This window comes from Quercus robur, chromosome 6 (genome assembly GCF_932294415.1).
Source record: "Quercus robur chromosome 6, dhQueRobu3.1, whole genome shotgun sequence".
Taxonomy (NCBI): Eukaryota; Viridiplantae; Streptophyta; class Magnoliopsida; order Fagales; family Fagaceae; genus Quercus; species Quercus robur.
Window position 1 is genome coordinate 48,288,119 of NC_065539.1, and position 15,288 is coordinate 48,303,406.

The window sequence follows — 15,288 nt, forward strand, 5'->3', positions numbered from 1 at the left end:
AATTATTTTTTAAATATTGTGTTGACGTGGAAAATTGTGGGAGTTTTAAAAGTTTCAGTTTTATATATATATATATATATAGATAATAATAAAAAAAAAAACTATTGCACAATTCCTTAATTTGAAGATAAATGTAAACAATAAACTATGTCTAAAGCATAATATGGTGCATTATCAATTTTCTTCAAAAGAAAAAACTCGGATTTAGATCTCGTGCAATAATGTGCAATAACTCCTAAATCACTCACAAAAAGTTACAAGTTTTTCATCTTTTACCTCTTTTAACTTTTAACTATTTTTACTTTTTAAACCTTTTTGATCTAATGATAATATTAAAAATAACCTTCTTAACTTTTTTTTATGACAACCATTAAAAAGGAATCACATGGTGCAATAACCGGTCTCAATCCAAAAAACTCATAAATGAGCTGACATGGCAGTGCTGACTTATATATACTTTATAAATTAAAAAATATATATATATATATCTTTAAGCAGGGCCCAAGACCAAGACTGAATAACTTGAACCCAAACGGTTAAAGCCCAAAATCCCAAATGCTTTAATAACTCGACAACACGCAAAATGGAAGGTCCCGAATAGCACACGCCACCAACCAACTTGTTTGGAGTCTGGACAAAACATTTCAAACCTACCCCCACAGGCCACAGTCTTACTTAACCTCTCTCCCTCTCTCTCTCTCTCAATATATATATATATATTGAGAGAGAGAGAGTATCTGCTAGCATCAGTCAAACTCAAAACAAAAGCAAAATAATGGACTCTACCAACGTTCTGGTTAGAAACTCCTTTTCCCTCTCCACTTCCTTTTCTTTCTCTTTACTTTTCCTGTTCGGTTGCTCAGAAAAACACTTAAAACTAAATAAATTTTATACTGCTTCACAATCTATAGTCACTCCATTCCCAACTTGTCACTACTCTGCAAAAATTTTCAACGGTTTTTTTTTTTTTTAATTATTGATATGTAATTTTTGTTACTGTTATCTTGCGGAGCGTTTTTGTTTTTGTTTTTGTTTTTTGTTTTTTTTTTTTTCCTTTTCCTGTTTGGTTGCTAAGAAAATGAAAATAATGGAGCATTTACTTTAGAGCGTTCCTATAGGAATTTACTTTTAGCTTTGTTGGAGATTCTATGTTTGTTTTTCTCAGTAACCAAACAGACATCTAAAATATTAATGCATGTTGATTGCGATTAGTTTAACTGGCTGGATTACTGTGTTTTCCTTTGTTTTCTCAGCAATCAAACAGATATTTAAATTTTTTTTTTGCGGATCAAATAAATTTATTGTAACTATAGGCATGAATTACTTTTAGCTTTGTTGGAGATTCTATGTTTTTCTCAGTAACCAAACAGACATCTAAAATTTAATGCATGTTGATTGCGATTAGTTTAACTGGCTGGATTGCTTTGTTTTCCTTTTTTTTTTCTCAGCAATCAAACAGATATTTAAATTTTTTTTTTTTTTTTTGCGGATCAAATAAATTTTTATTGTAACTATAGGCATAATTGTGTGAATTTTTGGTCACTTTATTTTTGATGGTTTTGTTTGATTGAATTTTCAGCTTGCTTCTTCTTCTGCTGGCTTAGAAATGGGAATTAGAGAAATAAGGAAGAATCAAACCCTACTTTGTGCTCCTATAATGGCAGAAACAGTCGATAAGATGGTGATTAATATGGATAAGGCCAAACAAAGTGATGCCGACCTTGTGGAGATCCGATTGGACAGTTTGAAGAGCTTCAATCCTTATGAAGATCTCAAAACCCTGATCAAAGAGTGTCCATTGCCTACTCTATTCACTTACAGGTTCACAACGGGAATTCTTTTATGATTAAACTGTTTCTGCATTATGTTTGTGTGTGACAATGTGTTTTCAAGATTTATATAATATTGTCTCGATCTTTATGGATTGGAAACATGCTAATTTTGTTTTAGAAGATTGGTATCGTTTGTTGGAATGGATGACCATAATCAAGAGATATTATAATTTGATCTTGTTATGTAACCTTTTAAGAGTCTCGATTGTAGACCTATCTGATTTTATGTATTTTTCTAGACCAAAATGGGAAGGTGGTCAGTATGATGGTGATGAAAAGAAGCGATTGGATGCCCTTCGATTAGCCATGGAGTTTGGAGCTGATTACATTGATGTTGAGCTTCAGGTTGCTTCCTAATTAATATGTGAATTAAAACAAATTCAAATGATGGTTTGTTTGAGTTAACAAAGAGTTAGAATATGTGATTATAAGTAGTACATTGTTTTCCATTGTTAAAATAAAATTAATGATTTTGTGTTGGGTATGAAAAATTTAAGTGGTTAGAGGCTTGAGATGGTTTAAATACTACCCAAATATGAAGTTTCATGAAAATTTCTGCAAAATTTGTGTTACTGTAGAGCCATTAAGCTTGCCACTTTTAAAATAATCTGTGCGCTATGCGTTGCTTTCTGATGACAATTTGTATTATTACCTTCATTACAGCCTTTATTGAAACCTTGATTGCACTTTCTTGATATTTGACTGTTCTAACATATTGGCTTGTTTCTTAAGTTTATTTTCCCCAACAAAATTATAGTAAGTTTTCTTTGGATAACATTGTATCAATCTAGACAGCATCCATCAATTCATGGATTTTTCAGTGCTCTACTTTTTTTTAGGTCTTATAGGATTCACAAATACTGGAAGAGGGTGACATGTCAACTTTTTTCATCTTGCTTTTGAGACCTACTAGTACTCTTTTTGTGGGAAAAAAGTTTGAATGATAAAACTGACAGTACCAGATATTATTTTAAGATGTCAAATATATGTATTGAATTATTGGTAAACTTGTGAGAATATGTTCCAATGCCACTCAAGTGCAAAGAGATTATCTTTACAAAGGGCTGTTTATAAGATTTCAAAATAATAGTTCTTCCTGTCCTACTTTCGTTTTAAATTACTACTAGGATTATAAATGTTAAATTATCTTCACTTGCATTATTGCTCTTTGAAGGTTGCTCGTGAGTTTAATGAATCCATTTTTGGAAAAAAGCCTGAAAAGTTCAAAGTCATCGTATCATCTCACAATTATCATGATACTCCATCTGTGGAGGATCTTAGCAACCTTGTGGCAAGAATACAAGAAGCTGGTGCTGATATTGTGAAGATTGCAACAACTGCCTTGGAGATCTCTGATGTGGCACACATTTTCCAAATAACTGTGCATTCTCAAGTAAGCAGTGTATGTGAAAGCATTGCATTTTAAACTGTAACCTTAGTCCATTATTGTCTCCATTGTTGTTAAAATTTGTATAATGCTTTTGTTGCTATCTTTTTTATGCCACCATATAGAAATCAAGGCTGAATGGTTCATATATAGATTATGTGAATGGTGTGAGGTACATATATTCCATTACTGATTGCTAGCAGCAAATGGCTCATCTTAGATTAGGTGATAAGTGTCACTGGTTAATGGTATCAAGGTTTAGGTGTAAGAAGTGTGATTATTTTAGTTGTCGTTCTTTTCTTTTCTTGTGATCAGTGAATAACTCCAATGAGTTGGATGAGAAATTACTGAGATGAATATATTGCTCAACTTAAATATGTAATCAGATTAGGAGTAAAAGGAAAGGATATGAAGGTATGCATCATGTATCCTTTCTTGAATGTCTCCACAATGATAAATGTAGCCATGTGACATCTAAAGCATTGAATTTTAGGAAGATACTGTCAATACAAAATCTAATTATCCCTTCTCGTTTTTTCTCTATCTTTATGCTCATTTATTACTAGTTTTGACCAGTAATGGTAGAAACTCTTACGTTTTGTATTCATAGATTCTTCACGTATTTAAAGATTTTTTGATTTATTTAATAATGAAAATTTTAGGTTCCAATTATAGCAATTGTTATGGGTGAGAGGGGTTTCATCTCGCGGATTTTATGCCCAAAATTTGGTGGTTTTCTCTCATTTGGTACCATTGAGTCGGGAGTTGTTTCAGCTCCTGGTCAACCAACAATGAAGGATCTGTTAACTCTATACAACTTCAGAGAGATAGGGCCAGATACAAAAGTGTTTGGCATAATTGGGAAGCCTGTTGGCCACAGCAAATCACCTATTTTATACAATGAGGCATTCAAGTCCGTTGGTTTTAATGGAGTTTATGTGCCTTTCTTGGTGGATGACGTTGCAAAATTTCTCCAGACTTACTCATCCATAGATTTTGCTGGATTCAGGTTCAAACTTCTTTGTTGAGTTCTCTCTAAGTCAAACTACAGTATTTATTATATTTTAAGTATGATGTGTCCTTGGTCTGTTTTCTTCTAGATTTCTCTTCTTCTGGTGGCCAATATTTTGGGGAGGGCTGGGCTGCTTAGTAGAGTGATGGGGATTTGGTAGCTTATTTAATTACTTGATATTGTAGTTGTTGAAGGTTATTCCAATGGTTTCATTTATAACATATATTGGCATATGACAAAATAAATCTGTCTGGAATATTATAACACTTATTGCATTATACTTGAATCATGAGATAACTTCTTTCCCAAACACAGTTGTACAATTCCTCACAAGGAGGATGCTCTCAAGTGTTGTGATGAGGTTGATCCAGTTGCAAAGGTATTGAAATTTTATTCATGTTGCTGGGCTTTTCTGAAAATTTACCAACCCGAAGTCTCTTGGCACCACCGAATTTCATGAGTAGTTGGGGATGCCTTAGCTTTGGTTGTTATTTTTTCATTTTAAGTAATAGTATATGATTTGTTCACAGTCAATAGGAGCTGTGAATTGTGTCATAAGGAGACCAACTGATGGGAAGATGTTTGGTTACAATACTGACTATGTTGGTGCAATTTCTGCTATTGAAGATGGACTACGAGGTATCATTTGTGTTTAATGAGCAAATAAAAAATATAAGCATAAAATCACAGTTACACACAGGTCAATGGGCACTGGGCACTGAGGAATAGCTTCAGTCGCCTGTTAAGCCCAAACCAGTTCCCACAGTCAATGAACAGTGCCATTACTTCGATGCTTGTAATTTTTCTTCTGGTTCAATGTCTCTTTTTTATACAAATAAATAAATGGACTGTTAGACACATAAACCTCTCTCTTCTTTGGTTTAAAGCTAAGGCATTCTTGCACGATATTATTTCCATGTTAGGTTCTCATAACATTAGCGCTACTGCTGATTCACCCTTAGCTGGTAAGCTCTTTGTGGTCATTGGCGCTGGAGGTGCTGGGAAGGCACTTGCATATGGTGCAAAAGAAAAGGGTGCACAAGTTGTGATTGCTAATCGCACTTATGGTAAGCTTCCAGCTTTTGATTGCTTTTTGCAATGTTCAGTTTGGTACACTTCTTTTTATTATTCTTGTTTTCTGATCATATATTTCTGGTAGTGTCATTCTAACATTCTCTGTAATGACTTGTGACTGTCTGTCAGTTATTATTCTCATCCTGTAATACGAACTATGATTTTCAAAAGGATGGTCTTTTACATGTTTTTTTACAATGGTTGGCATCCATAATATACTATATTATAAAAGTTGTGTACTACAAGCTGTGGTTGTGCCAACGGGATGCCCTCTTCTTTTTCTCCTTTTGCCACATGGACAATCCTTTTGCACATTTATTTTACATACAAAAGATTTGTATCCCGACTAACAAAAGAGTCCTCATTGCATTATAATTACATTATCATTATAAAAAAATTTTCAATTTAAATTAATATTTCAATTTAAAATTTAAAATTCTATCCTAATTTTTTGAATTATATTTCAAGACGTGACATTTATTTTAATCATCTACTATAAGTTTTATTTTTGAAAAAAAAAAAAAAATTCTTTCATGATGATAGCTACGCATCAACCAAATAACTTTAGCCGTTTTTTTCTTCATTTTTATTATCTATTGTATTGCTCAAATATGATATTTGTAAAAAATTCCTTTACATATGAATTTCAATTAATCTATGCATCACATGGGCATACTACTAGTAGCTATAAAAATTTAACTAAAATATTTTTTCTTCTTGATGAAACAACAAAAATATATGCTATAGGGGAACTAGTAGAAGGAAGGTTACTATTATGATAGAAACTTTTCTTTGTTGTAGAAAAACTAAAAATGTAATGCATAATTTAATCTTTTTGTATTTGAAGAGGAAAAACTTTTTCTATGGTTGTGGAGAAGTAAGATATGCTGCAATGCCAATGAGCTATAGCTCAAATAGCATCTCCTCCCCTTTTATAGCAAGGTGGAGGATGAGGTCATACTACTTATGACTTTCAATTAATCCATGCTTCATACAGTCATGCTAATATTAGCTACAAAACTTTAACTGAAATATTTTTTCTTCTTGATGAAACAACAAAAACTAATGCTAAAGGTGAACTGGTGGAGGGAAAGGTTATGATTATGATTAGAACTTTTCTTTGTTGCAGAAAAACTGAAAGAGTAATGCATAGATTATCCTTTTTGTATTTAAAAAGGAAGATTTTTTTTCTATAATTGTGGAGAAGTATGATACGCTGCAATGCAAATGAAAATGGCATCTCCTTCTCTTGTACAACAAGATGAAGGATGAGGTCATGGGTTCAAAGCCCCACATGTGTGATTAGAAAAGAAAAGAAAAAAAATAGAGTAAAATATGCTGTAGTGTGAAATGGTTGTCGGTTCATATTGTGATTTGTTTTCCTTTGATTATATTTTTTGTCCATGTCAAGCTCCATCTAAGCAATCTTCTGAATTAATGCCACCACTGTTGATAATTATTCTTTCCTTTTCTCCTTCCCTCTCTGGGCCCCCATTCCTGTTCTTAAATATTGTTGTCCCAGTTTTGCTACAAATAAGGATTTTACTAATGTGTGCCCTTAGGGCACACATTAATTTCCATTTTTGGAAAAAATTTTCTCGAGAATTGAAAAAGTGATGACAACTTTTTCAATTCCCGAGAAAATGTTTCCAAAAATAAAAAGCTTAATGTGTGCCCTTAACCGGACCCAATGTTATTTCTTGCTTCAATGTGTCTTGTCTTGAAAATGTTTGCATTGAATTAATTTTTTCTTCACCATAATAGATTTCCTTCTGCCACATAATCTCAAGTACCATGGATAGGGAAGTTCTAAGGATATGTGTAATGTGTTTAAGAATTTCACTACATACAATACTGATAGGCAGTGTTAAGTATATATCTATTTTAGAATTTCAATACTTACAAGACTGATGAACAGCATTTTGTTGTCTGCTGGTTTCTTGTAATTATTCAGATTAGAAGTTTCCACAACCTTCCAGAAATGCTTTATTGAAGTATGATATGTTTCATCATCAATTTTATGTTCTTTAAAATGTTCTAGTCATCCCATCTAGGACACTGGCATCTCAAATGCATGTACAATAGTCAAGCATGCACACGTGACGTTACTCCATGCATCTGATTGACATAGAATGTTACCACAACTCTTTTTCCCCCAAGCTCAAGTAATATTCCTGATATTCTAATTATTTCACTAATAATATCTGATTGATCTATATATTTCACTTCAAGATCGAGCCAGAGAGCTTGCTAATACTATTGGAGGAGATGCTGTAACTCTTGCTGATCTAGAAAATTTCCATCCAGTGGATGGTATGATTCTTGCGAACACGACATCTATTGGAATGCAACCAAAAGTTGATGAAACACCCATTCCTAAGGTCTGCCTCTCTTGCACGCTGTTTCTTTTGTCTTGGTAACCATATAGATATTGGGAATATTGACAACCTAATCTACTTTTTCATTAAAAGCATGCATTGGTGGTTATTGCAAGTTGCAGCATGGTTATTGTTAAGTTGACTGTGAGCCGCATTTGTTTCAGACATGGATCAATTTATATATATATATATATATATATATACACACACATTGTTAAAAAGACGTTATAATTACATATGAGGTTTTGAGATGGAGATTTATTAATAGAAGAGTAGATAAATAACAAATAAGTGCTGTTGTGAAAAGTCAGAGGTAAAATGAATTGATGAAAAAAATTTCATCTGTGATGATTTCTCACGTGCACTAAATATCTATGCAGTGGGCTTTGTTTAAAGGAAAATTGGGTTGGTCAGAGAAGGCACAATAGGATAGAATTTGGTTGTAATACTGCATTCAGTGGTCCAACTCACCTTTGGTCCCTTCTTTCAATATGAGCTTATTTCAGAACTGCAGTGTGAAGAAACCAAAATAATGAAAATTGATGCTACCCACTTTGGGCTTTGTTATGAATATTAACCACCAAAAAAAGAAAAGAAAAAAAGAGTGATGAGTGTGTAAATTACTTAATAATGTTAGATGATATTTTTTTTAATTGAAAAAGATCTTAATAACTCAATTCTTAGCAATATTGTTCAATAACATGGACACCACCAACTATAACAATTTAACGGGGAAAAAAATCCATTACCATGTGGGTAAAATCGTGGTTATAATTCAGGTGGGTTCGCTTTTTTTTTGAATCTTCTAGCTCAGAATTTTCAAAAGAAGCCTAGATTACCTACAACTACGAGATCTTCATAAAGTAGTACAAAGGCAAAGCAGCTGTCAGTTTAAGGCCATAATTAGGGAAAGAATACAGGTGAGTTACCAGTGCTGTTGTCCTGAATGCTCTGGCTCAGATCTTAACTAATTTGGTGCTCATTGTTGAATTAAGGTCCTGAGCATTTTTAGTTAAAGTTCATTCTCATATAAGCCAAAGCATCCATAGTTCCCATACTACTTGGATAATTTTGTTTCCCTGATTGACGAAGGCCTAATTGCTTCCTTCATGCTCTTTATATGCCTCTTTAGAAGGAAAATATATCTTACGTATCAGCTACATGCAACATCTCTCTCACATTGTGTGGGACCCACATAATGTGAGAGAGGTGCTGCATGTAGCTGACACATAAGATACCGCCTTATGTAGTAAGGGTGTGAGGATCTCATTTTCCTAGAGTGAAACCAACTTATCATTATCGACTGTTTGAACTGACCTTAATTCTTGTCAGGCTTTTGGCTTGCCTTAGGTCCTTTCAGTCTTGGGAGGGGTTTTTAGGTATAACAATAATGTTGACATTCAAAGTCACCTGCTAACAGAAATTCCAGTGGAGAAAAGAAAAAAAAAAAAATCTGAATCCTCCACGCTAGTTTACTGACAGCCATTGAGGGTGGAGAAAGTTGTTTAATCAAACTCAAAAATCCTTGTGAATAAACCAAATTTAATAAAGGGAAGCTGTACCATGCTAGCCTTTTGTTTCTGAGAAGTTCATTAGCCCTTCAGTGTTTCATTTTTTGCAGAATGGCACCAGGCCATTATGATATCAACTTGCAAGTTCAGAGGCAAGAAAATAATTGGATTTCTGTTTTTGCAGCATGCTCTGAGATCCTACTCACTAGTTTTTGATGCGGTTTACACTCCCAAACTTACTAGACTTTTGAGGGAAGCAGAAGAATCTGGAGCCACAATTGTTTCAGGGTTGGAGATGTTCATAGGACAGGCATATGAGCAGTTCGAGAGGTTCACTGGGTTGCCTGGTAATATGATTGTGAATAGCTTAATAACATTCATTCAGACTGTCTTTTTTATTACTCTCTACTTAATTGGCAATTAACTGATATTTGTTTTTTGGCTTCTTGCTTCATTGTCCATTTGCAGCACCCAAACAACTTTTTAGGAAAATTATGGCAAATTCCTAATGAGGTTTGTTTGGCTACACTTTACATGCAGCTGATTCTCATTCCCATGTAGCTGAATTTGAACTTTTTTATTTCCTATTTTCTTGAGAAATTTAATGCTTGTTAGTTTCATCCGCTGTTAATTATTATACTTATACCCGATTCCCGAATGATCTTATTCATATTGCCTTGATAAAGTTTCAAGGATGTTTATGCAAGACTTTGTGTACTACTCTCTCACTCATTGATTGTTGAACAATATGTATTGCAAAAGTTAATATAGCTACACTGCTGTGTTTGTGCCAATTAAATGACTAAGCTCGCCTTCAAGCATCATAAGATGCGCTTTGACCTCTTTCATTGGGTTGCGCTTCGAAATACAATGGTGTAGCATTGACAAAAGAGCAATCATTCTCTTATCTATGCATTGATGCTTTGACCTAGTTCATGCTTGCAAAATATCAAGAGGATTAAAGATCAATGATTCTCTTATCTATAAATCTTAAATTTAAAGTATTTTATACTTTAAAATTATACACACAAAATGTAAGATTATGGATCTGATAGTAAAGAACAACCTATTAAATAGAACATGCAATTTTGATACATGTTTAGAATAAATAGAACATGCAATCTCATTAGAGGATTCTTCTCTTTGGATTGGACTTTTATGTGGTTCAAAAATACTCCTAGACTTTACTTTTAACATGGATAAAACTTGGAGATAATACCATAAAAATATATCTCCAATTCCACTTAAAATGCCCACAAAATAGGATAATCTCCTACTAATTCATGTCTTCAAAACAAACTTATTTAAAAATTTAAGTTATAAAAAATAAAAACCTTCTCAGTCCACTTTGTATATTTCCTTCAAGATCACATTCCACCTTTTTTTTTTTTTTTTTTACTTTATCAAGGCTCACTGGTTTCTTTCATTTAATTTGTCTTTTTTCTTTTTCTTTTTTTGGAACTATTTTTATATTTTGGGTTGTGTCATAATCTAAAAATTGATATGAATGAAAAATTATAACATTAAACCAAAAAAAAAAAAAAAAGAAGGAACCTCATTGCACATGCAAAGTGAGAGGCTACTATATATATGGTCAAGATTAAGTTACATTTATTGTAACTCTTATTAATGTTGCTCCTTAAATAACTTTGTATTGGATGAGTGTTTTAATAAATCCACTATTATCCCATAAATAAATAATAAAAAATCAAGTATTAGATTATATTATTTTCTTATACTCTTCATAATTGTAAAATATCAAGATGGTTATAGATCAATAACTATTTCATTTATAAAATGTTAAAATTTTAATTTTTATAAAATTTTACATAGAACATAAAACTATTATTCCAATAAAATGTTATTGATCTAACAAAGTTATTAAGTAGTATAACTATTTGACATCATTCAATAACTTTTCATTTGATTAATACTTGGATTGTTTTTTTTCCTATAAACTTCTTATGCATGCCAAATTTGGTGTTATACACACACACACACACACACACTTTTGATCATTTTCTAGATGAGATATTTTTTAATCTCTTATCATTTCTATATTTTGTATGCATGATAAGTACATAGAGATAATATGACTTCAAAAAGTTACAGGGCTCTCACAAAAGGGTTGGGCCCCACATGTGGGTCCCACCATGGGGCCCAAGCCATTTGTGAGAGCCTAGAGCAGTGCTCCAGGACTACCTAAGTTTTTTTCGTAGTTATATCATTATACTATACTGGTGTGGTGACCTTTTTTTGCATATGTAATTTGTTTACTTTTTTCTCGACTAGACTAGAGTGTTCATGAAAGCTAGTGTACCAAAGTTGTGCAACTAAAGTTGAAAGCTAGAGTACCAAAGTATATCGTTACATGGGATACATCATGGAATTCAAATCTTAAGATTGGATTGTTAATTGGAGAGACAATCTATGTGTACAACAAAATCTCTCAATAACACAAAATTTCGTCAAGTCCTTTGTATAGAGTTTGAAAAAAATAAGCATGTTTATTAAGAAATAAAAAAGGAATTAGATAAAATTTTGATAGATTGAAGTAATAATTAATTTAGCATGAATCGGGTGTCCCATCTGGAACCGAACCCAATGAAACTAACTAACCCGAGCCACCAAATTTAAAAATATCGTGTTGGTTCAACTGATGGCAAGTCGCCAGTGAAAGGAATCGATAAGATTGGTTGGAGTGGTGGTTGTGCTATTAGAGAACTCGATAAATCTAACATGTTTCACAACTTCATCTCCAGTTGCAAAACTCTACCATATTCGAGAAGATCTCAATCAATCTTGCTACATTTTCTCTAGATTCAAGAAGATCTTAGGTTTTTTTTTTTTTTTTTTTTTTTTAAATAATTATAAAAGCCAAACTATTTTGTTAGTTAGCAGCATTTCCAAACTATTTAAGAAACTAGCAACTCGAGTTTTTGAGACTCAATTTCACTATAGCAAATCGAGTTTAAGAGACTCGATTTCTCTTTGTTGTCAAAGCTGAGATGGACTAAAAGAACCACATGGAACTCGAGTCTTTAAGACTCGATTTCCTGTTCACCATCTTCTTCCTTCTTCCTTCGTTCTTTTTCTCTCTCTCTCTCTCTTTTCTTTTCTTTTTTTCCTCCAAATTTCGTGCCACTCCTTCTCCCAAGCCCCCAAAAACCCTAGCCAGTTCTTCCTTCTTCATCTAAATCCATTTCTCAAAATCCCAACCCAAATCACGATCTCAATCGGAGCAAAAATCCAAACCCCTCATCTAAATCCATTTCTCAAAATCCCAAACCCAAATCATGATCTCAATTAGAGCAAAAATCCAAACCCAAAAATCACGATTTCAGCACCAGAGCGCCATTGGTTTGTCTCTTGATTTGTTTTCTATTTTTTATGGGTTCGTCTGTCTCGGATGGAATATTTTCTATTGTGGGTTTGTGTTTTCTGGGTCTATTAATGTTTTCTAAGTTGATGTGCTAGGTTTTTTTTTCTTTTCTGGTTGGTCTGCTTGTGTTTATTGGGTTGCTGTTCTATGTTGTTCTGGGTTTCTGCGTTGGTCTATGTTGAGTTTTCTTTTATGGGTTGCTGCATTTTCTGATTTTTGGGTTGCTGCATTTTCTAGTTGTTGCACATTTTCTGGTTGCTGCATTATATGATTTCTTCCTGTGTTGGTTTGTGTTGAGTGTTTTGTGGAGGGAGACTCAAGTTCCACGTGGATTTTTTTAATCCACCTCAGCTACGCACCTAATGGAAATCAAGTCTTTAAAAATCAATTTGCTACAACGAAATCGAGTCTAACAGCCTCGAATTGTTAGATACCTAAATAGTTTCAAAATTGTGCTAACTAACAAAATACTTTGGCTTTTATAGTTATTTAAAAAAAAAAAAACCAAGATCTCAGCCAATCTAGTGAGATCTCTGTCACTTTTGAGGAGATCTTAGCTAATGTAAGGAGATCTCCACCAATTATGAGAAAATCTCAGCCGATTTGGTGAGATCTCTACCCTTCACCGCGTTACTACAACTTCAACTGATTCGATAGTAGGAGATCTAAACCCGTGGCAATCTGATTCGACCAAATTGGAGGTTGATAGCATGTCTCACTATCTAACACTCAACATGAGCAAGCATGAGGCCACATAAAAAAGGAGTTAAATCGCATATTAGGTTTTAAATTTTTAATCTTTATTTCAAAATCATCTTTATATTTTAAAATCTTTTATTTTAGTTTTTATACTTTTAATTTAACATTATTTCAAGAAGTTCATAATCATATTACATCTTTCCATATCATAGGCTTTACTTCATTAAAGTAATATATATATATATATATATTTTTTTTTTTAGAAGAAGGACCTCGAAACTTTAGTAAAAAAACTTAGCCAAAATTGGCTTAAAGAACATCATGAAGATGGAAAAGAATATCCTCCATCCATACTGATAAACCTCTAACATGTCTAGCAGTAGTACAAGGCCGGTTCAACTATAGATGCAACTGATGCAATCGTTTAAGGCCCCCATTTGTAAAAAAAAAATTTATATACACACACATAATATATTTATCTGTATATTTTAATTACGATTTTTTTTAATAATTTTATTGGTCAATAGAATGTATTAAAAAGATCCCATTGTATCACTATTAAAAATTTTATTTTTTAATCTGCACACACGGTTGACAGCAATGACAGGACATCACATTAGCACACAGGCACTGCTCAAAGGCTATGGCCACACCATAGCTCACACCTGGTCGGCTGTCCCACACACACTAACCCATGGCCCACACTCAATTTTAATGTATACTCATAGCATAGGCACACACCCACTGCACCGTACACTATCTTTTAGACTTTTACTTTTACTTTATCAATTATTATAAGTGAGTTCTAGTTAGCTCAACTGGTAAAGTCTCTGATGATTATATAAGAGATTTAGGGTTTAATCCCCACCTACACCAAAAACTGATTGATGTCATGGCCTGATGATAAATCAGGAGCGGACGCCATAGGTTGAAAATCTCTAAAAAAAAAAAAAAAAAAAAATTTAAGTTATCACATCAATTAATAATTTGATGTAGACCATATCAACCTATTGTATTATAGTGATACTAATTTATTGTACTTAATTATGCAAATAGATGAAAATACTCCAATTTATGTACTTAATTATTTAAAAAGGCTAGATTCTTTTCCAGATGCATATATTGCGTATAGAATATTACTAACAATACCTATTACAGTTGCATTTGTAGAAAAAAGTTTTTCAAAACTAAAATTAATAAAATATTATTTAAGGTTTACTATGTCATAAGAAAGATTAAGTGGATTAGTCATATTATCAATTGAAAAAGAAATGTTAGAAGAACTTAAATACAAAAATTTAATTAGTAATCTTGTACCTCAAAAAACAAGAAAAATAGATTTTAAATAAAATAAATAAATAATTCAATAAATATTTAAATAAAAAAAAAAGCCCCACTTAAAGTTTTCACCTAAGGCCCTTAAAATTGTTGAGCTAGCCTTGCAACAATACTATTTCTTTACGGATATGAGAAAAAGATACATGATTGAAAGCTACTATAGTAAGTTGAACTGTTTTAAGAAGATAACCAAAAGATGCCAAGGATTCCTCATTTATTTATACATTTAAGGGGCTTTAAGAAGTTTTTTTTTTTTTTTTGAGAAATAATTACAACATGCTGCTAACCCGCAGTTCGAACCCCTTCCTCCCTAGACCCCTAAGCACTTTGTGCATGGAAATGTGTCAATTCAGTTACAAGGCCTTTGACAGAGACTTTAAGAAGTTAAATTGGTTTATCCATTTATAAATCAGATTCTCAAAATAAAAATTATATATATAAAATAAAGACAATTTTTTTTGCTACAAAAAAAGTCTCATTGTACGTGTAAAGCACATGTGACGAGGCTAGTCACTATTAAGAGCCTTTATTACCACCATGGAATCACCCTCCAAAGTAATAATTTTTTTGGTGAATTCCATTTATTTTGTCAATATTTTCTATTCATCAAATGACATTCGAAATATTTTAAATATAAGGAAGTTTTTGTAATTAATGACAAAGTTTGAGGCCCAT

General features: G+C 32.6%; 1 protein-coding gene across 3 annotated transcripts; it reads left to right on the plus strand.

The window, feature by feature from the left end:
* The first annotated feature begins 626 nt into the window (after window positions 1-626).
* Window positions 627-9,993, plus strand: LOC126689181 (bifunctional 3-dehydroquinate dehydratase/shikimate dehydrogenase, chloroplastic-like). 3 transcript variants are annotated; one of them, XM_050384258.1, is made up of 11 exons: window positions 627-796; window positions 1,580-1,821; window positions 2,072-2,177; window positions 3,007-3,234; window positions 3,882-4,228; window positions 4,547-4,610; window positions 4,762-4,870; window positions 5,155-5,298; window positions 7,538-7,686; window positions 9,379-9,541; window positions 9,663-9,993. In XM_050384258.1, the coding sequence occupies exons 1-11, from the start codon at window positions 776-778 to the stop codon at window positions 9,701-9,703; spliced, it is 1,614 nt and encodes a 537-aa protein (XP_050240215.1). In that variant the 5' UTR covers window positions 627-775; the 3' UTR covers window positions 9,704-9,993. The 3 variants fall into 3 exon arrangements, with proteins under 3 accessions (XP_050240215.1, XP_050240216.1, XP_050240217.1); XM_050384259.1 differs by having other exon boundaries at window positions 3,007-3,225; XM_050384260.1 differs by lacking the exon at window positions 627-796 and adding an exon at window positions 814-956.
* The last annotated feature ends 5,295 nt before the right edge of the window (window positions 9,994-15,288 follow it).

Bases quoted from the DNA above. Each gene is read 5' to 3' on its own strand.
- LOC126689181 (XM_050384258.1), top strand. From the start codon at position 776: ATGGACTCTACCAACGTTCTG. The intron at 2,178-3,006 runs GTTGCTTCCTAA...TGCTCTTTGAAG, and splicing joins ACATTGATGTTGAGCTTCAG to GTTGCTCGTGAGTTTAATGA. The intron at 3,235-3,881 runs GTATGTGAAAGC...TGAAAATTTTAG, and splicing joins TGCATTCTCAAGTAAGCAGT to GTTCCAATTATAGCAATTGT.